The 22,609-nt window shown below is 37.9% G+C and overlaps 1 protein-coding gene across 2 annotated transcripts in view; it reads left to right on the forward strand.

Moving 5' to 3' along the window:
• Positions 1–22,609, forward strand: part of AR (androgen receptor) — a 200,058-nt gene that overhangs the window by 90,450 nt on the left and 86,999 nt on the right. For both annotated transcript variants that reach the window (XM_013986227.3, NM_214314.2), the window contains 1 exon segment: positions 10,897–11,048. In XM_013986227.3, coding sequence (XP_013841681.1) covers positions 10,897–11,048 — 152 coding nt within the window.

Raw genomic sequence — 22,609 nt, forward strand, 5'->3', positions numbered from 1 at the left:
TCCTAAGCTAGGGGTCGAATCAGAGCTGCAGTTGCCATCCGTGTTTGCAATCTACACCACAGGTCATGGCAATGCCAGATCCTTAACCCACTGAGCAAAGTCAGGGATCAAACCTGCATCCTCCTAGACACTAGTTGGATTTGTTTCTGCTGTATCACAATGGGAAATCCTGAAAGAATTAATATTGTTAAAATGTCCATACTACCCTAATGCAATCCTATCAAAATATCCATGATATTTTTCATAGGACTAAAACAAACAATTCTAAAATTCATATGGAACCACAAAAGTCCCCTAATTTCCAAAGGAAGCTTGAGAAAAAAGAACAAAGCTGAAGGTATTACCCTCTCAGGCTTCAGACTATACTATAAAGCTACCATAATCAGAACAGCATGGTACTGTCACAAAAACAGACATGTAGACCAAAGGGACAGCATAGAGAACCCAGAAATGGACCCAGACACCTATGGTCAATTAATCTTTGACATAAGAGGCAAGAACATACAGTGGAGGAAAGATAGATAGTCTCTTCAATAAGTGCTGCTGGGAAAATCAGACAGATATAAAATAATAAGATTCAAACATTCCTTCACACCATATACAAAAATAAAGCAAAAATGGTCTAAAAACGTAAATGTCATCATCAATGATGATAAAAATCCTAGCAACAGTGGTTGCCTATGAGGGTAGGAATCAACTGGGAAGGAGAACTCTCTGTGGTGGCAGAAATGCTCTGCATGCATCTTGATTGGGATGGTAGTTACATGGGTGTATGTATTTGTCAAAACTTACAGAATTGTATACTTGTGGTTAGTGAATTTTTCTGTGTAAATTTTACTTCAATAAAAAAGTTGTGGCATAAACAAATAAAACCCTAAATGTAAGAATGGAAACCATAAAACTCCTAGAAGTGATCATAAGCAGGACACACTTGACATAAAACATAGCAGTGTTTTTTTGGATGTCTCACAAGGCAAAAGAAATACAATTAAAAATAAACAAATGGGATCTAATAAACATAAAAACCTTTCACATAGCAAGGGAAACCATCAACAAAATGAAAAGATAACTCACAGAATGGAGAAAATATTTGCAAATGATGTTACTTACAAGGAGTTAATATCCAGAATAAATGAACAGCTCAAACAACTCAATATTAAAAAAAATCAGAAATGTGTAAAAGACCTGAATGGACATTCTTCCAGAGAAGAAATATAAGTTGCTAACAGGCAAAAAAAAATGATGCTCAGCATCTTTAATTATTAGAGGAATCCATATGAAAACAATGAGATATCTCCTCACACCTCTCAAAATGGCTACGATGTAAAAATCTACAAGTAACAATTATTGGAGAGATTGGGAAGAAAAGGGAACCCCATACACATTGGTGGAAATGTAAATTGGTGCATTCCCTATGGTTAACAGTATGGAATTTCCTTGAAAAGCTAAAAATATGACTACTATATGATTCATAAATTCCACTCCTGGGTATGTATCCAGAAAAAATAAATGGACACTAATTCAAAAAGATGCATGCATCCCAGTGTTTAGAACATTACTATTTACAGTAGCCAAAATGTGGAAATAACCCAAGTTCCTGCCAGTAGACGATTTGATAAGAAGATGTGATACACACACACACACAGGAATTAATATTCAGCCAAAAAAGAATGAAATTCTGTCATTTTAAGCAACGTGAATGGTCCTAGACTATGTCGTGCTCAGGGAAATAAGTCATACAAAGGAAGACAATAAGTGTATGACATCACTTATATGTGGAATCTAAAATATAATACAAATCAGTGTATATGCAAAACAGAAACAGATTCACTGATAATAGGAAATAAACTTGTGGTTACCAAAGAAGGGAGGGACAATGAGTAGTATGAGATTAATCAATACAAACTACTATGTTTAATGGATAATCAACAAGGATATACTGTAAAGCACAGGGGATTATAGCCATTATCTTGTAAATAATATATAATAGAGAATAATCTGTAAAAATACTGAGTCACTATGCTGTACACTTGAAACTAATTTGCATTGATTGATTTGCAAATATTGAACCATCCTTGTCTCCAGGGGGTAAATCTCACTTGATCATTGTATCAATTCTTTTAGTGAATTGTTGAATTTGGCTTGGTAATATTTTATTGAGTATTTTTGCATTTTATGTTCATCAGAGATATTGGTGGGTAATTTTCTTCTTTTGTGATATCTTTGGCTGATTCTGGTATACAGGTGATGCTGGCTTCATACAATGTGTTTGGAAGCATACCTTTCGCATTTTTTTGGAATGTTTGAGAAAGATAAGTATTAAATCTTTTCCAACTGATTTGTAGAATTCACCTGTGAAGCTGTCTGGTGCTGGACTTTTCCTTGTAGGGATTGTTGTATTACAGATTCAATTTCATTATTGATAATTGGTCTGGTGTTTTATATTTCTTCATGTTTCAGTCTTGGGAGATTACATGTTTCTGGAACCTATCCGTTTATTCTAGGTTGCACATTTTATTGTACAATTTTTCATAGTAATCTTTTTTTTCCCTTGTATTTTTGTGGTGTCAGTTGTAACTTCTTATTTATGTGGACCCTCTTTTCTTTTATCTTGATCAGTCCAGTTAAAGGTTTATAAATTTTATTTATCTTTTTAAAGAATGACCTCTTATTTTCATTGATATTTTCTCTTGTCTTTTTGTCTCTATTTTATTTATTCTGCTCTTTGATTTGTTGTGGGCCAATTTCTTTTTTGTTTGTTTTTGTGAGTTTTGTTGGTTTCTTCCTTTTTTTTTTTTTTTTTTTTTACTGCCATGCCTGTGGCATATGGATGTTCCCAGGCAGCTGCAGCTGCCAGCCTACACTACAGCCACAGCAATGCGGGGTCTGAACTCTTTCTGTGACTTACACCACAGCTCACCCATTGAGTGAGGCCAGGGATCAAACCTGCAATCTCATGGATACTAATTGAGTTCGTTACTGCTAAGGCACAATGGGAACTCCCTATTCTTTTTTCAATTATTTCTTTCCTTATACTAATTTTGAGTTTTCTTTGTTTTTCCTCTTCTAGATATTTTAGGTGTAAGTTTTGGTTGTTTATTTGATGTTTTACTTGCTTTCATGATTTAGGCTTCTATTTCTATCACTATAAAATTTTCCCCGCAAAGTAGTTTTGCTGCATCCTATTGATTTTGGATCATTGCATTTTCATTTTCATTTTTCTTAAGGTATTTTTAATTCCCTCTTTAATTTTTTTCATTGACCCATTGCTTGTTTAGTAGTATATTTTTAGGCATCATATATTTGTTTTTTTCCAGTTTTTTTTCTTGTAGATTATTTCTAGCCTCATACTATTGTGGTCCGAAAAGATTTTTTATATGATTTCAGTCCTCTTAATTTATTGAACCTTGTTTTATGGCTCAGAATGTGATCTTTCCTGAGGAATGTTCCATGTGCACTTGAAAAGAAAGTGTATTCTGCTTATTTTGGGTAATATATATAGAACCTATTAAGTGCACCTAATCTAACTTGTCCTTTCAGGCCACAGTTTCCTTACTGATTTTCTGTCTGTATGATATTTTCATTGATGTATGTGGGGTGTAAAATTCTTCTACTATTACTGTGTTCCAGTCAATTTCTATCTTTATCTTTGTTAATATTTGATTTATGTAGTTATATGCTCTTATGTTGGGTGCATATATACTTAAAATTGTTATATTTTCTTGTTGGATTTATCATCATTTACTGTCCTTAGTTTTCTCTTGTTACATTTTTTAATACCTATTTTGTTTGATGTCATTATTGCTACTCCAGCTTTCTTTTCATTTTATTTGCATATAAATACCTTTGGCCATCTCCTCACTTCCAGTCTGTGTTATGTCTTTCAATCTGGAGTCTATTTATAGGCAGCATATATATGTCTTGTGTTTTTAATGTATTCACTCACTCTGTCTTTGTTTGGTGCATGTAGCTCTAGTTACATTTAAGATAATTTAAGTTAACTTATTGCCCTTTTGTTAATTTTTTTTGTCCTTTTTTATCCTCCTTTTCCTCCTTCTCCTCTGCCACCACCACCTTTGCCTCCTCCTCCTCCTTCTCCCCCTCCTTTCCTCTTCTTCTCTCTTCCTTTGAGATTTGATCACTTTCTTTAGTGTTATACTTGGATATATTTCTCTTTTGTGTGTGCGTGTGTACTCTAGGTTTGGGAATTTGGACACATTCTAACAACCCTGCGTTTTTATCCACCCAAACATTTAATGTTTTTTAATCATATTTTACATCTTTTAGTTTTGTGTATTCCTTAACTACTTATTGGAGATATAAACAATTTTTACTACTTTTGTCTTTTAACTTTCCTGTGAGTTTTATATGTGGTTAATCTATGACCTTCATTGTATGTTTGAGCTTACCAATATAATTTTTTCTTTCATACTTTTCCTATTTCTTGTTATGGTTTTTTCTTTTCCACTTATAGAAGTCCCTTTAATATCTCTTGTAATGTTGATTTAGTGGTAGTAAACTCTTTTTGCTTCTTTGTGCCAGTAAATCTCTTTATCTCTCCTTTAAAACTGAATTATAACCTTGTTGGGGAGGGTATTCTTTGTGTGTGTTTTTCCCTTCACTGTTAATGTATTAACATTCAATTATGACCTGCAAAGTTTCTGCTGAAAAGTCATCTGATAGTCTTATGTTAGTATAACTGTTTTTTTTTTTCTCTTGCTTCTACGATTTTCTTCTTTATCTTTATTATCATTTTATTTGTGTGTCTTGGTGTGGACTTTTTGGGGTTCATCTTGTTTGGGACTATTTGTTCTTTTCAGAACTGGGTGTCTATTTCCTTTTGCTGGTTAGGGAAGTTTTTAGACATTATTTATTCAAATAAGTTACCTGCCTCTTTCTTTCCATCTTCTCCTTCTGAGATCCCTATAATGTGAATGGTAATACACTTGATGTTGTCCTAGAATTCTCTTAAACTGTTCTCTCCTAATTTTTTTCCTATTTAGCCTAGACTATTACCACTACTCTGAATTTCTGTTTGTTGATCCATTCCTTTGTATCATATAATCTAGTGTTGATTCCTTCCAGTATGTTTTTTATTTCAATTATTGTATTCTTAGCTCTATTTGGTTCTTATCTATATTTTCTATCTCTTTGTTAAAATTCTGTATTCATCCATTCTTCCAAGTTCATTGACAGCTTTATGATCATTAACTTGAACTCTTTTTTGGACAGATTGCTTATCTCCATTTTCTGAGGTTTTGTTTTGTTCTGTCATTTGGGATATAGCCCTCTGCCTCCTCATTTTGCCTAATTTTCTGTTTTTATTTCAACTTATTAGGTATAGCAGTTACCTTTTCCAGTCTTGGAGAAATGATATTATGTAGGAGGTGTTCCTTGAGGCCCAGGAGCACACTCCTCTCTGTTCACAAGAGATATATGCTCTAATGTTGCCCTCTTATATATGCGTGTGCTCTTCTGTCGTGGAAGGACTATAGGAACATTCGTGGGGTTGGTTACTGGCCTGGCTGGCTTCTGGACCCTCCCTTGTGCAATAGCTACTGGCCTGATGGTGGGTGGGGCTGAGTCCCGACTCTGCTGACTGTGGGGCCCAGCAAGATGGTTATTACTTTCTATGAATTCAAGGCCATCCCTATCAAAATCCCAGCTGGCTTCTCAGCAATGGAGTGAACTGCTTTACCTCCAAAATCTCATTGAAACTCCATAGCTGTCCTTTGAGTTCTATATTTCTTTACGTGTTTTACAGACACAGAAACTAAAGCAACATTGACTTGTTCAAAGTCATTCTGTTAGAGAGTGGCAGAGATGAGCATGAAAACCAGATATTTTACCTGTGTAGCTTCCCAGTTCATCAAAAAGCATCATTAAAGTGAACTGAAGAGCTATAACGTAAGGTCAGATAATACCTTTAAAAGAAAACATGACTGTCAAATTTAGAATCTCGGACTGCCAAGGGAATCTCAGACTGCCAAGGGAAAAGAATCTACCAGCCTCATATCATTATTTTGCCAGTTTTTTTCATTGATATATCCCTCTTACCTCCAAAGTAGTAGGCATAAGTGGTCTGTAAGGAGAAAATAACTTTGAACTCTGATTTTTATCTTAAAAATTCATGTAAAGTTTCATTATATTCTACAATGTGATTAATAAAAATGTATTTTAAATTACTCAACATCAGGAAAAATACGATGCTCTGTAAAGATGTTTGGTATTTTCCTAAATCCCTTCATTTTTGAAAAGTATAGAGGTATGTATGAAAATGATACACCTTTATACATCTAATCTTATTTCCCTTCCCTTTCCTGCTGTATTTATCTTTCCCTGAAATCACTCTATATCAAAGAAGGGTGGTCTTTTTTATTTTAAGAATATTAGACCTTTTTCTTTTTATGGCAAGACAGAAGGTAATGGCATCCTAGACTTAACAATGTAGCTACCACGTGGCAGGCATACAGGGAAGCACTTAACATTTGTTATTCAATATAATTCTCACAAAATATTGGGAGAGTAGAAAGTATTCCCACTCTCCAGATGAGAGAAGTCGAGCTCATAGAGCCTAATTACTGGGTCCATATTTCAGTGGTAGAGGCAGGGTTTTAACCCAGGTTTGGCTGGCCCCAAAGCCTAGCTGGATTTATATTCTCTCCCAAACGGGGAAAACTGGTGTGTAACTTTTGCATTTCACCCTGGTTGCACAGTCATTGAGAAACTTGATTACATTAGTCAGACACCTTCATGTTTCTAAGGTATCCCTAAGTCTGAGAGACAGAAACACAGAAAGACACAGATAGATAAAGACAGAGAAAGAGAGGGAGACAGAGATTGAGAGAGAGAGAGAGAGAGAGAGAGAGAGAGAGAGACTGAGATTACAAGTGGCTGCTAAGTGTTTCTGACCCCAACTTCCTCATGGCTGAACTAGCCTTTATAAGCCTACAGCTTCTAGTAATCTATTTTTATTTAATTAATTGTGAAAATACTGGAGAATAGCAAGTTGTGTTCTGGTTGTGAAAACTTCCAGTCTCTGAGGCAAAGCTTTTACATCAGACTTCATAAAACTGAATGCCCAGTGTTGGGGTAAGTGAGCATATACACAGGGGAGGTGGGAAGAAAAACAATGTTGCATGCAAATTCTGCATTTGCTTATTCTCAAATCAAACCTCTGCTGTGCTTGCAGTTAGAATGCTATTTAGAGAGATGTTAGAAACTTCTGAGGTTTTTCTTTTAAATTTTCTTTTATTGTGTTATATTATAGACATGCAAAAGATTACGTGTAAGTTACTTATACAGCATAATAATGAAACAAGTCCTCATGAACTCTGATTAAATAGTAAGAACATTAACATAATTTTTTTGTTCACTAGTCTAATCCCACAGCCAGGAATGGTGCCTGATGTGTAGCAGATGCTTAATAAATATTTTTAATGAATGCATAAATCAATTTGCATCTCCCTTCATTATATCATTACCTCCACCCTCTCCTCAGGGATAATCATTATCCTATATTTGAAGTTTATTACTCCCTGTCATTTTTACATTTTTACACATATGTATTTCCAAATTACATGTTTTTTTTGTTTCTTTCCAAACTTTATGTAATGGAATTTTTTTTATTTGCTATTATGAGTTATGTCTCTTATGCAACTTTAGCTCGTGAGATGCACCTATTTGTAGCTGTACTCTGTTTCTTGTCATTGTTGAATTGGATTTTATTGAGTGAGTATGATATAATTTATTTATCCTTCCTCCTGTTAGTGGATGCTTATAATTTCTGCTGCTATAAACAAAGCTGCTACAACCATTTCAGCTTCCTGGTACAAATGTGCGTAAGTTTCTCTAGAATACAAACCTAAGAGAGCGACTGAAGTTGGAATTTTCTTTTCCAGTTCCAAAAGATCAGTCCATGAGTCAGAACTGCAATGTGTCCTTTGTTCACACTAGGCCAGGGTCAGTAGGAATGCTGTCCAAATCATTTTGCCAGAGAGAGGAGGAGGAGGTGGGCAGAGACTGGCCTAGTAAGGTCAGGAAATACCGGAGGCCTTTAGTCAAAGTGGATTGTAGTTATAAAAAATTCAGATTCTCAAATCACCATTATTTCTCCTACTCTTCCCCATCCTTTATAATTATTTTATGTAAGGTGCATTTTATTAAATTCATATCTAATAAATAAAATGATTACTTTATTCAGTCTTTATGCATTGCTTATAAATTTGATTAAATATATATATATACTTTGCTGGGAGTACTGCAGTTATTAAATAATACATACTTCATCTTCTCATGTTCCTTTTTTTTTGCCTTTTTGTCTTTTAGAGCTGCACTAGTGGCGTGGAGGTTCCTAGGCTAGTGGTTGAATAGGAATCATAGCCTCCAGCCTACACCAGAGCCACAGCAACACGGAATCCAAGCTGCATCTGTGTCCTACACCACCGCTCACATCAACGCCAGTTCCTTAACCCACTGAGCAAGGCCAGGGATCAAACCTGCATCCTCATGGATGCTAGTCAGGTTCGTTAACCACTGAGCCATGACGGGAACTCCTCATGTTCTTATTTTTTTCTTTTTTTATCTTTATTTTTTTATTGTAGTTGATTTAAAATGTTCTGTCAATTTCTGCTGTGGAGCCAAGCTACCCAGTTATATAATTATATCGTTTTAAACATTTTAGTACTGTATTTTAAATATTAATAAGGATGAAAATTTCTATTTTAAAGGCTCTTTCAAAAAAGACCTCTTGCTTACTTCAAGCAGGTTTTCTTTTTTTTAGCCAATATTTACTTTCAGTCTTGTAATAATAACTGTCACTTCCATCATCATCTGATATATACATGTATACCTTTATACCCTTCAAAAACCATTTCTGCCTTTGAGGTGCTCTCTCATCTGTAACAATATGTACCCTGTTTTATTATATAATGTACTATGTGATTTGACAGTTCTTCACTTCCTATATTTTTCTCTACCAGATAGCAAGTTGCTTAGAGGCAAGGATAATATCTTGATTATCACTATACCCCTAGCATCTAGTCCTGTACTTGTTCCATAATGCTAGGTGCTAGTAGTTGAGTTACTCTCTCTAATCTAAAACTTTAATTTCAGAGTTCCCGTTGTGGCTCAGTGGTTAACGAATCCGACTAGGAACCATGAGATTGCAGGTTTGATTCCTGGCCTTTCTCAGTGGGTTAAGGATCCAGCATTTCTGTGAGCTGTGGTGTAGGTTGCAGACACGGCTTGGATCCCACATTGCTGTGTCTCTGGCTTAGGTTGGAAAGGTGAGGATTATGGGGAGAAAAAGTAGGCCTCCAGAAATAGCTGCTGGATTTCCATATCAGCAGAACTTTATAAGTGCTTTCTGTTGTACTTGGGACTTGAATAAAGGCTAATATTTGTGTCTTAGAGATAAGTACTTGTCAAGTGTATCCTGAGCGAAAGCTTTCTTTGCTTTTGCCCTGCTAAGGATGCTTACTAGGGGTTGAGGGGAGGATAACCTTTCATACTTTGAGGATTCTGATGACTGTGTGGAGCAAAATAGCCAAGAAGCCATGGGTAGAAAGTGAAGGTGAGTAGTGAGAAGACAATACAGTAATGGAAATCATGTTAGATTTGGAGTCAGTTACTCCCAGAGCTTCGGATCACATAGTTTTGGGCTTCTCCTCTCTGAGCCTGATTTTTTTCATCTTATATAATTATAAGAAAAAATTTCTCACAGAGTTGTTTTGATGCGTTGAAATCATCAACACAATGAATAGGCTGCCATTAGAGCTTATTTTCCTTTCTTCCTTAATAAAAAGAAGTACTCATAATTACTAGTGAGTGAGAGAATGGGCAATTTTCACCTACCTTAGGCAGATTAACCCAGGAAGTCACTTAACTTTTGTTTAATGATTAGATATAGAACATAGGAGAGATAAAAATGACTTTTGGGTGGTATGAACCATGTTCTATTTGTTTAAATTGAATAAATTACTATGGGGGACTGAGATCTACCCTCTGATTAAAGTTTTAGGATTTCTTTCTTGGCCTCTCCTTCAGTTCACCTGGAAGGACACAGACACAGATCCTCTTAGAGATAGACAGTTAAACTAGGTGATCTTTGAAGCTCCATCCAAGCACAAAGAACATGAGTATTCTAATAGACAGATGTTGAGATGGCTACTTGAAAGATTTCCAGCATTATCGTGCATCATTTAATGATAAAAGCCTCATGCATAGGGGTTTTGTTACTTTATGTTATAGAATGAGGGTGGAGGATGACCATGTGATCTACACAGACTCGTAAGGAAAGTGAGGGAATGGAAAAAAGACCTAAGAAGGCTGATCAAGATCCTTCACTTCTGTTATTAATTTCAAGAGCTTTTTACCCTTTTCTTTAATTTATACTTCCACACACCAAGAAGCTTAGTAGGATGGATGATATTATTCCTACTTATAGATGAGAGTGAGGCTCCAAGAACTAGAGCAAAGCACATCAACCTGCTTTGATGCTTAGTCTGGTTTTGGCATAGTTCTTCCTTTTGATAAGGTAAGGTTTGAATTCATGTCATTTAATATTCTAAAATTGTTTCCTGATCACTACCTTAAGTTAAATACCTTAACCTCAGGTTCCTGCCTTCACCCTTCCCTCATGTAGACAGTCTATGAGATGGCTGATTCCAGAGAACTTGTGAAATATCTTAGCAGATCCAAAGGGCTCTATCCACATGACAGAAACCCTACAAACAATCCCTGGGAGAATTCCAAGGAAAATTCAGCTTCACACTGACTCAATTATAGCAGTAAATAATGATAATTTACATGTGCAGTTCACTCCTGAAGACATCAAACTTTTACCCTTCTATTTCTGCCAACTACTGACATGTGTTTCATTGTTCCTTTTTTCAGTTTGGAACCTACCAGGGACCATGTTCTCCCCATCGACTATTACTTTCCACCCCAGAAGACCTGCCTAATTTGTGGAGATGAAGCTTCTGGCTGTCACTATGGAGCTCTCACTTGTGGAAGCTGTAAAGTCTTCTTTAAAAGAGCTGCTGAAGGTAAAGAGTCTTGCACACCCACTTTCACTTCTCTTTCTCCTTTATCTTCTAAAGAGAGACACCAGTCTTCCAGGATGTAGGGTTTTATCATCTCTAGGACAAGGTGACTAACAGTGCCTGCTCAAAGAAACTAAGAGCCTAATAAAGCTAGTTTTCATACTTGCTGGTCCCCTGGCTTTGGCAGCCTTGATAGTACAGGCAATGTACATAATGAAGGTGGTCCCAGGCAGTGCTTGGACCTTGGTGGGTCCTAGGAATGAAGGAAAAATTAAAGATTTGAAAAGATTTAATTTCTTTCCTGCTGGTATTCCACTATGATGCCTAGTTAGGGAAAATAATTATCTTATTAGAGATGTTAGAAGTGGAGAAACCCTAACTGAGCTCCCAGCCTATTCTCTGTGGTGAATATAAGACTGTCCATTAGTGAAGGCTTCCTGGCCTTGGCCCCAGAAAGGAAGTGTTCACACTGTTTAGCAGATCATCAGTCTATGCACCTGCTCCCTCCCACTGCTGCCTCCTTGGGGCCTGTTTGCATTGATAGCTTCTAGGTAGATAAGGACCCAAAGTGATGAAACACTTTTATTCTCTCCAGAGACTTGCCCTCAGGCCCTGTCATTGGTTTAGAACCCTAAGCTAAGTTGCACCCTATATTTTGCCAAGTGGGCTCAAGCCCTGGCTCCTTAGTCTTATTTAGCTTAGAACAATATATGTTTGCTCAGCCTCCAGAGGTGCTCAGGCTATATCCCACAGCAAAAACTCATATTTCCAGACCTCCCATATGTGTAATGTGTCTCCTTCCTTTCCATTTTCCTGGGCTTAAGGCTCCAACCCATCCACTTCAGTCTCCATCCTATACTAAAGACTGCCTTCTCGATCCTTTTTTTTAAATTTTATAATGATTTTTATTTTTTCATTATGGCTGGCTTACAGTGTTCTGTCAATATTCTACTGTACAGCAAGGTGACCCAGTTACACATATATGTATACATTCTTTTTTCTCACATTATCACGCTCCATCATAAGTGACTAGTTAGAGTTCCGAGTGCTACACAGCAGGATCTCATTGCTAATCCATTCCAAAGGCAATAGTTTGCATCTATTAACCCCAAATTCCCAATCCATCCCACTCCCTCCCCCACCCCCTTGGCAACCACAAGTCTATTCTCCAAGACCATTATTTTCTTTTCTATGGAAAGTTTTCTTTGTGCCATATATTAGATTCCAGAAATAAGTGATATATGTGGTATATGTCTTTCTCTTTCTGACTTACTTCACTTACTATGAGAGTCTCTAGCTCGAGCCATGTTGCTGCAAATGGCATTATTTTGTTATTTTTTATGGCTAAGTAGTATTCCATTGTATATATATATATACCACATCTTCCTAATACAATCATCTGTTCATGGACATTTAGGTTGTTTCCATGTCTTGGCTATTGTGAATAGTGCTACAGTGAACATGCATTGCATGTGTCTTTTTCAAGGACAGTTTTGTCTGGATATGTGCCCAAGAATGGTATTGCTGGGTCATATGGTAGTTCTATGTATAGTTTTCTAAGTTACCTCCATACTGTTTTCCCTGGCAGTTGTACCAATTTACATTCCCACCAACCAGTGCAGGAGGGTTCCCTTTTCTCCACGCCCCCTCCAGCATTTGTTATTTGTGAACTTATTAATGATGGCCATTCTGACAGGTGTGAAGTGGTAACTCATAATAGTTTTAATTTGCATTTCTCTAATAATCAGTGACATTGAACATTTTTTCATGTGCTTCTTGGCCATCTGTGTATCTTTGGAGAAATGTCTGTTCAGGGCTTTTACCCATTTTTCAATTGGGTTGTTGGCTTTTTTTTTCTGTTGAGTTGTATAAGTTGCTTGTATATTTTAGAGATTAAGCCCTTGTCAGTTGCATCATTTGAAATTATTTTTCTCCCATTCTGTTAAGTCGTCTTTTTTTTATGGTTTCCTTTGCTGTGCAAAAGCATGTCAGTTTGATTAGGTCCCATTTGTTTATTTTTGCTTTTTTTTTTCTGTTGCTCTGGGAGACCTACCTGAGAAAACATTTGTAAGGTTGATGTCAGAGTAAGTGTTGCCTATGTTCTCTTCTAGGAGTTTGATGGTGTCTTGTCTTACATTTAAGTCTTTAAGCCAATTCGAGTTTATTTTCATGCATGGTGTGAGGGTGTGTCCCAGTTTCATTGCTTTGCATGCAGCTGTCCAGTTTTCCCAGCAACACCTGCTGAAAATAATGCCTTTTTCCCGTTTTATATTCTTGCCTCCTTTGTTGAATATTAATTGACTGTAGGTGTCTGTGTTTATTTCTGTGTTGTCTATACTCTTCCATTGGTCTGTATGTCTGTTTGGGTACCAGTCTTGATGACTCTGGCTTTGTAATAGTGCCTGAAGTCTGAGAGAGTTATGCCTCCTGCTTAGTTTTTATTCCTCAGAATTGCTTTGACAATTCTGGGTCTTTTGTGGTTCCATATAACTTTTCAGATTGTTTGTTCTAATTCTGTGAAAAATGTCATGGGTAATTAGGTAGGGATTTCATTGAATCTGTAGATTGCTTTGGGTAGTATGGCCTTTTTAAAGATATTAATTTTTGCAACCCAGGAGCATGGAATAGCTTTCCATTTATTTGGATCGTCTTTAATTTCCTTGATTAATGCTTTATACTTCTCAGCATGTAAGTCATTCACCTTCTGGGTCAGGTGTATTCCCAAGTATTTGATGTTTTGGGGTGCAATTTTAAAAGGTATTTTACTTCTCTTTTCCTTTTCTAATATTTCATTGTTAATATACAGAAATGTGGCTGATTTCTGAATGTTAATCTTATATCCTGCTACTTTGTTAAATTTGTTGATCAGTTCAAGCAGTTTTCAGGTTGAGACCTTAGGGTTTTCAATATATAGTATCATGTCATCTGCACACAGTGACAATTTTAACTCTTATCTTCCAATTTGGATATGATTTATTTGTTTTGTTTGTCCAATTTCTCTGGCTAGGACTTCCAATACAATGTTGAATAACAGTGGTGAGAATGGACATCCTTTCTTGTTCCAGATTTTAGTGGGAAGGCTTTCAGCTTTTCTCCATTGAGTATTATATTTGCTGTGGGTTTGTCATAAATGGCTTTGATTATGTTAAGGTATGTTCCCTCTATACCGACTTTGGTGAGAATTATTATCATGAATGGATGTGGGACTTTGCCAAATGATTTTTCTCAATCTATTGAGACGATCATGTGGTTCTTGACTTTTCTTTTGTTAATGTGGTATATGACATTGATTGATTTGCATTATGTTGAATCATCCTTGTGAACATGGGATGAACCCTACATGGTCATGGTGTATGATCTTTTTGACATGTTGGATTTGGTTGGCTAAAATTTTTGGGGAATTTTTGCATCTATATTCATCAAAGATATTGGCCTATAGTTTTCTTTTGTGGTAGTATATTTGTCTGGTTTTGGTATTAGGGTGATGGTGGCTTCATAGAATTTCTTTGGGAGTATGCCTGCTTCTTCAGCCTTTTCGAAAAGTTTAAGGAGGTTGGGTATATGTTTCTCTTTGTATTTTTGGTTGAAATCACCTTCGAAGCCATCTTGTCCTGCCTGGACTTTTTTTTAGGGAGTGTTTTTATGACATATTCAATTTCATTTCTAGTAATCAGTCTGTTCAGTTGATCTATTTCTTCTTGATTCAATTTTGGCAGGCTGTAAGTTTCTAGAAAATTGTACATTTCTTCTAGGTTGTCAACTTTGTTGGCATACAGTTGTTTATAGTATTATCTTATGATTTGTTGTATTTCTACAGTATCTGTTTTTATTTCTCCTTTTTCATTTCTTATTTTGTTCATTTGGGTTTTTTTCTCTCCACTTCTTGGTGAGTCTGGCCAGAGGTTTGTCAATTTTGTTTACCTTTTCAAAGAACCAGCTTTTGGTTTTATTGATTTTTTTCTATTGTTTTTGGAATCTCTATTTTATTGATTTCCTTTATGATCTTTATGATTTCCTTCCTTTTGCTGACTTGACATTTTTTTGTTCTTCTTTTTCTCATTCATTGAGGTGTTGGATTAAGCTGTCGATTTGAGATTTTTCTTCTTTTTTGAGGAAGGCCTGTGTTGCTATGAATTTCCCTCTGAGCACTGCTTTTGTGGGGTCCCATAGATTTTGAGTGGCTGTGTCTTCATTATCATTTGTCTTGAGATATTTTTTAATTTCCTTCTTGATTTCCTCATTGACCCATTGGTTTTTTAGTGGCATGTTGTTTTATCTCCACGTAGAAAGTTTTTTCTCATTTCTTTTCCTGTGGTTGATTTCTAAGTTTCATGCCATTGCAATCAGAGAAGATACTTGAAATAATTTCTATACTCTTAAATTTGTTGAGGTTAGGTTTGTACCCCAATATGTGATCAGTTCTTGAGAATGTTCCATGTGCACTTGAGAAGAATGTATATTCTGATTTTTTTGGAGGTAATGTCCTAAAAATGTCAATGAAGTCTAACTTTTCTGTTGTGTGCTTTAGGATCTCTGTTGTCTTACTGATTTTCTTTCTAAAGGATTTGTCCATTGATGTGAGTGTGGTGGTAAAGTCTCCTACTATTATTTTATTCCCATCTATTTCTCCTTTTGTGTCTAGTAGTATTTGTCCTAGTTATCTATGCGTTCCTATATTAGAGGCATACATATTGACAATTGTAAAATCCTCTTTTTTTTTTTTTTTTTTTTTGGTCTTTTGTCTTTTTAGGGCCACATCCAAGGCATATGGAGGTTCCCAGCTAGAGGTCCAATTGGAGAAACAGCTGCTGGCCTACACCACAGCCACATCAGTGTGGGATCTGAGCTGCATCTGTGACCTACACCACAGCTCATGGCGGCGCTGGATCCTTGACCCACTGAGCAAGGCCAGGGGTCAAACCCACAACCTCATGGTTACTAGTCGGGTTTGTTAACCACTGAGCCACTATGGAATCTCCCAGTAATATCCACTTCTTGAGTGTATCCTTTTACCTTTAAATAGTGTCCTTCTTTGTCTTTCTTTATGTCCTTCATTTTAAAGTCTATTTTGTCTGATATGAGTATTGAAATCCTGCTTTCCTGTCTTGTCCATTGGCATGAAATATCTTTTCCCATTTCCTCAATATCAATCTATATGTGTCCTTTGCCCAAAGGTGAGTCTCTTGTAGAAAGCAGATTGAAGGTTTTTGCTTTCTTATCCAGTCTGCCACTCTGTGTCTTTTGTTTGGAACATTTAGTCCGTTGACATTTAGGTGATTATTGATAGATATGTATTTAGTGCCATTTTAAACCTTGTTATCCCATTGATTCTATGATTCTCCTTTCTTCCTTTCTTTTTTTGGTTGTATGATTTCCATTTATTTCCTGCTTGAGTACTTTTCATTTTTTGTGAATGTAATGTTTGGTTTTGATTTGTGGTTGCCAAGTTTTTTAAGTATGTTAACCCCTTCCTGTATCTGCTTGCTTTATCCTGATAGTCATATAGGCTCAAACACATTATTAAAAAAAGAAGAAGAATCTATATTTTCTTACTTTCCTTCCCCACATTCTATGATTTTGCAGTCTTTTTTTTTTAACATCTTCATGTTTGTCCTTTTGCTGTTCTTGTGTTTATCATTGCTTTTACAGTAGTTTTTTTTTCTTCTTTTAGATCTGTATGCTGGCTTATTTATGTGATTTCTTTCCAATTGTGGTATCTTCCATCCTATTTCTTCTTACTTTTTTTATTTAGATAAGCCCTTTCAGTATTTCTTTTACAATGGATTTAGTATTGCTGTACTCTTTTAGCTTTTGTTTATTGGAGAAATTCTTTATTTCCCCTTGTATTTTAAATGATATTCTTGCTGGAGAGAGTATTCTAGGTTGAAGCTTTTTTCCTTTCAGAACTTTAAAATATATCTTGCCACTCCCTTTGGCCTGTAGTATTTCCGTAGAGAAATCAGCTGATAGCCTTATGGGGGTTCCCTTATAATTAATGCTTTGTGTTTCTCTTGCTGCCTTTAGAATCCTCTCTTTATCTTTAACTTTTGCCATTTTTGTTATAATATGTCTTGGTGTGGTCCTGCTTGGGTTCAACTTGTTTGGGGCCCTCGTGCTTCCTATATCGTGATATCAGTTTCCTTTAAATTTGGAAAGCTTTCAGCTATAATTTCTTCAAATGTATTTTAAATCCCCTTTTCTTTTTCTTCTCCTTCTGGAATTCCTCTTTTGTGTAGATTGACCCACTTTATATTATCCCATAGATCTCATATTGCTTTCGTGTTTTTCCATTTGGTTTTCTATCTGCTGACCTGATTGGGTGATTTCCATTATTCTGTCTTCCATGTTACTGATTCGTTCCTCTGCATTATTCATTCTACTCTTTGTGCTTTTAGCTTAGTTTGTATCTCTACAAATGAATTTTATAATTTTTCTATGTTCCTCCTTATATTTTAAAGTTCCTTTCTAAAGGAATCTGCATTACTGTTCATATGCACTCTTAATTCCATGATATTCAGCCTTATTTCCTTCAGTATTTTCAATACCTTCCTTTTGAAATCAGTGTCTGTCAGACGCAGAGGTCTGTCTTATTGTTTGCTGCTTCAGGTGAATTCTCCTGTTCTTTTAACTGGGATTGGTTCCTGAGCTTCTTCAGCTTGCTTGTGTTTTTCTTTTTCTGTGAGTTTAGGGAAGCCAAACTATAATCTTGGAGGACTACTTCTATGCAAGAGTGCCCCTTTGTATTTTGTGGGGGGTACTCTTTATTTTTGGCTTGAAGTTTGAGTATTTGCTGTTTCTTTCTTTGATGTGAGCAGGCGGTTATCCCCTGGGTGCTGAGTGTGTTTCCAGGAGCAGGAGGCAATGGGTAGGACTAGTAGCCTGTGCCTGGTTGCTGGGTTCTCAACAGCAGCAAGCACCTGCAGGAAGGTGGCACAGGCTACTCTTAGTTGCAGGACGCTGGGAAGTGATAGTGAGCCTAGACAGATATACAAGTTGCCCAGAGCATTTAGCAGTGGCAGCAACAGGGTTTGCAAGTTCCCGGGGGAGTGAAAGCAGCAACAGGTAGTGTTCAATTATAATGCCCTCCTCTGAGGTGATTGGAGCTGCAAGTGGTGCCTTTTTAGGCACCCCTAGTGGTACCAAGCCATGCCCACCTCTGGAGTTAGTGATAACTATGGTGGTTTGCCCTAGCCACCTACGGGCCATGCAAGAAGCACCCTGTCCCACTTAGACCACACAGGAGGTGCTGCACAGGCTGCTCCTAGTTGCAGGATCCTGGGAAATGACAGTGATCAAGCATGTGGGCCCTGCCCAGAGCATTCGGTAGTGGCAGCAACAGGGCCGGTGTGCTCCCAGGGGTGTGAGAGCAACAACAGGTGGTGTTTGGTCACAATGCCCTCCTCTGTGGTACTGTTCATGTGCTTGAGGCCACAAGTGATGCCTGTTTCTGGATCCCTAGTGGTGGAAGGCCATGCCCACCTCTGGAGTCTGAGATAACTGTGGTTGTTTGCCCATGCCACCTGCAGACCACACAAGAAGCACCCAGTCCCGCTTAGCCCATGCAGGAGGTGCTGTACCAGCTGCTCCTAGTTGTAGGGTCTTGGGAAGGGACAGTTATCAAGCATCTGTGTGCTGTCCAGTGCGTTTGGCAGTGGCAGCTGCAGGGCGGTGTGTTCATAGGGGGGTGAGAGCAATAATGTGTGGTGTTTGGTTGCAGCGCCCTCTTTTTTTTTTTTTGCTGACCCCTGAGGAGACTGGGGCCACAGGTGGAGCCCACTCACAGGCTTCCAGTGGTGGCAGGCCATGCCTCCCTCTGGCCTCTGAGATGACCACAGAAGTCTGTTCTTGCTGCCTGTAGATCAGGCAAGAAGCACGATGTTGCACTTAGCCCCCTGCTTCCCTTAGCCCACAGAAGTGGTTGCTGGCCACCCATAGCCTGCACCAGAAGTGCCCTGCCCTCTGGAAGCTAGCATGGATGTACTCCAGGAGATTCCTATGCAGGTACACCCCTCCTCCTCTTGCCCTCCCCAACAATGGCACCTTGGTTCTCCTGGGGGCCCAGATCTCTTCCTGGGTTCCCTCTGCCATGGCCTTCCACTACCCAGCCCATAGCATACCACTCCCCCACCAATGGCACACCTCTCCTTAGCTCTTCAGGTTGTCTCCACAGAACTAACCCTAGTCCTCTCCCTGCTGCTGATCTGAGCCTGAGTCTCAGTACCCAGCCCCCGCCTGAGTGTCTCAGGCTGTGGTGTCTGGGCCAGTGGTTCAGATGATCTCTGTGACTCTTGCTCTACTTTTCCCTTCTCAGTTCAGCTGCTTCACTTTTCTCGGCATCTTTGAGGTCCTCTGTCTCAGCTGATGTCCCTGTCAGTTAAGTGGCTTCCCAGGATGTGGGTTCCTTTTCTCTTTCACAGCTCCCTCTCAGGAATGCTAATCCCATCCTGATTCCTTTTTTTTCTCTCTCTCTGTTTTCCTTTTGTTCTTCCCAGTTATGTTAAGAGTTTCTTGCCCTTTTTAGATGTTTATGTTCTTCTGCCAGCATTCAATAGATGTTCTGTGCAAGTCGTTTTATATGTAGAAGTGTTTGTGGGAGAAGTTGAGCATGACATTTTACTCCTCTGCCATCTTTATCAACCTCTCTACAATCCCTTTGATGAACAGCCTCTGGACATATTTGCTTTGCTCTAGGGGCAGACTCAGTTGCTAAACACCAGTATCTATTCTTTCCCCCACTTTCCACAAAGGACATACTTCCTGCCAAGACATTTTTCTTCCTTCTTACTGGTCTAGAAATGCTGAATTCCAAGTGAAAACTGAAACACTTATCCTTTCCTTATGTAAGTGCTACAAACCCTGAGGACAGTCTTGAAAGTGGCTATACCTTTCACAAGAAATATGATGACACCCACCATAGGACAGCAGAAACACCACAAAGTTCTTTGGATCTAGAGAAAAGGTAGAAAAAATGGGGCCCTTTAACTAGTCCTCCTACTGATAGCCAATTGGAATGATTGTCTTCTAATCTTTTTTTGGCCAGGTGGCAGGAAAACCCATAAAATGGAAAGCTTTTGTCCCTTAAGCCAAAAGGAGACTGCTAGCATTTAGAATTAATGAGAACATGCTGCATATTCCACCCATAGCCCTAAATGGCTCATTGCTACTGCTTACCCCAGACAGTATGAGGTCCAGGCCCCATACTAGGCCTTAGCAATTTGGAAAGAGACAGAGAGCAGTGCCTTCCTTTCTTAAGAGTACTCACAAAACAATGACTGTCTGAAAAGGAAAATGAAGAGTATCTCCAAAGACCATATCACCCCAACATCCCCAGTGAGAACCTGTCTCTTCCCAAATCACTGTTATCCTATAGCCCCTATCTACAGAGCAGAGAATGAACCATAGCACTCATCTAGAGATAATGTGTCAGTAAGCTCAGACAACACAGTAATAGCAGTCATATCAGAAGGGAAAAGAGTTCAAGTAAGGAAGCAAAAAGTAAATTCAATAATCAGAGAGATTAGATTATATTCGATGCTGCCTCTGGGTTTTACAAATCTGGGTCACCAAATTGTTGTTTTTGGAAAACAAGGTAAACAATCAGCCATATTGTGAAGGGGAAGATTTTCCTGTCACAACATATTCCACATGGGAGCTTTCTGCAGAAGTTAGGGCTGAAGAAGGGAGGAAAGCAGAAGGCAGCTGGCAGGACTGCCTGGGAGTAGCTGTGCTGTTATGTGGATCTTAAGCTATTTGAGAACAAGGAAGCAGAGGGGAAGGATAATCATTCAATTTATTGAACACTTGAAAATCCAGCAAGGTTTCAAAACTCTTCAGATCCTAGAATCACTTAAGTTAGGGAAACTTGGTAATATTTTCTTTGAGAATATAAGTGTCTATGATCTCATGGGGCCAAATGATCTTAACTGCTTGAAAGATGAACATCACCATTGGATTCCTTGCAAAGTCATGGAGCCTCTTGGTCCCTTTGGAATATGGACCCTCCAGGCTGGAGCCCTTTGAGGGATAGGAGAATGTGATTTAAAAAAAAAAAAACATGAAACAAAGCAAAAACTAAAGCATTGGTGTTTTCTTTCACCTCCCATCTCTAAAGCTTGGTAGCTGGAGTTTAGTGCCATTATTATCTCTATTTGAAGGCAGGGGGCTGTCTTATTACCTGCAGAGAACATTTATTGATTTTTTTTCATTTTTACAATGTGTCTTTATTGCCCAAATGGCCTTTCTGAAGGTGATTCTGAACCTGCCTTGTTGAAACTTGGAATTCCACCTGTCTTGGAGGGAGTGGGAGCACAAATCTTTTTCTTCTTCATTTGTTTGTCATTGTCAGTTAACTCAGACGGAGTATTCAGAGTGTTGATTACCACTTTTTTCATGGTTTCAGAAATCTCTGGACTGGGCACAGGTACAAGACTTAAAAGCCTGGCATGTCAGACCGAAATCCATTTCTAGCTTTGGTAGTTCATAAACCATGAGGCTTTAATGCTGTCATTGGTGCAAAGCTCAGCACAGAGTCGATTGTAATCTAGCCTGGTTTTCCTGTTGAGGAGGAGGAAGAGAAGAGAGCCCCACATTTTCTCATTGTCAGTAATGTTGGGAGTTTGGGGTGAGGATGAGGCTAGTAAGAGAAAGATTGTATATTTTGAGATAAAAAATAATTGTAATAGGCCAAGGGAGTAAAAGTCATTAAAATCTCCTTGATGGAAACTTAGCAAAAGAATGTTTGTGTATGTGGGGGACTATGATCTCTGGGTTAGAGACAGGCATAAAGAGAATCAACTAGTGGTGAATGAGATGAGCAGGGAAGCAAAAGAGGAATGTATGTTGGATGCTATCAAAAAGGCCAGGAAGTCAAAGGAAGGTGATGCTCATGCACAGGGTAGGTGTTCAGAGGGATTTTGGTTGTGTGTCATTGACTAAGAAATTTTCCTCCTTTGGACCTCAGTTTTCTCTGTCTGTAAAATAAGGGAGTTAAACTAGATTTTTTAAAAATACTCTTTTGGCTTAGACTTTTTGTGACAATTCTGCAGATTCTAAACATCACTGTTATTTCAGCAAACACACATGGATTTATACCAGTATGCACTTTTGGTTTTACCTTCCTAGAAGATGGTGAATCCTAGTTCCCATTCTCTTAAAAATCAATCCTCAGAAGGGGATAGATCCAGCTGAGAGAGTACACTGTGGATGGTCTGGGTTAAAAGTCAGGACTGTGAGATTCCCTCTTCTCCCAGCATTATGACCATGGCTGGATAACTTCCTTTCTTTTCCATTTTCTCATCTGGAAAATCAGGATATGAATCTTCATCTCTACCTCATCATGTTTCAAAGAGGGTTAATTAATTCATCATGTGCATTATGTGCTCAAGAATTTACTATTTTTCAGACATTTTCTAGTAAAACGTTGGAGATTGTACATCCATTTGTTTTGTACACATGGAGCACTGTTTGGTACACATCATAAAACTGAAACTGGAGTTTACATTCTGAACTCAGAGAATTACACCATCCTCACTGATGTTTACAATATGTCCCAATTTAGTATCCTT

Source organism: Sus scrofa, chromosome X, assembly GCF_054392235.1.
Source record: "Sus scrofa isolate SSC_HxYL_T2T_F1_AM1 chromosome X, Sscrofa_HxYL_maternal_Yorkshire_Landrace_v2.0, whole genome shotgun sequence".
Lineage (NCBI taxonomy): Eukaryota > Metazoa > Chordata > Mammalia > Artiodactyla > Suidae > Sus > Sus scrofa.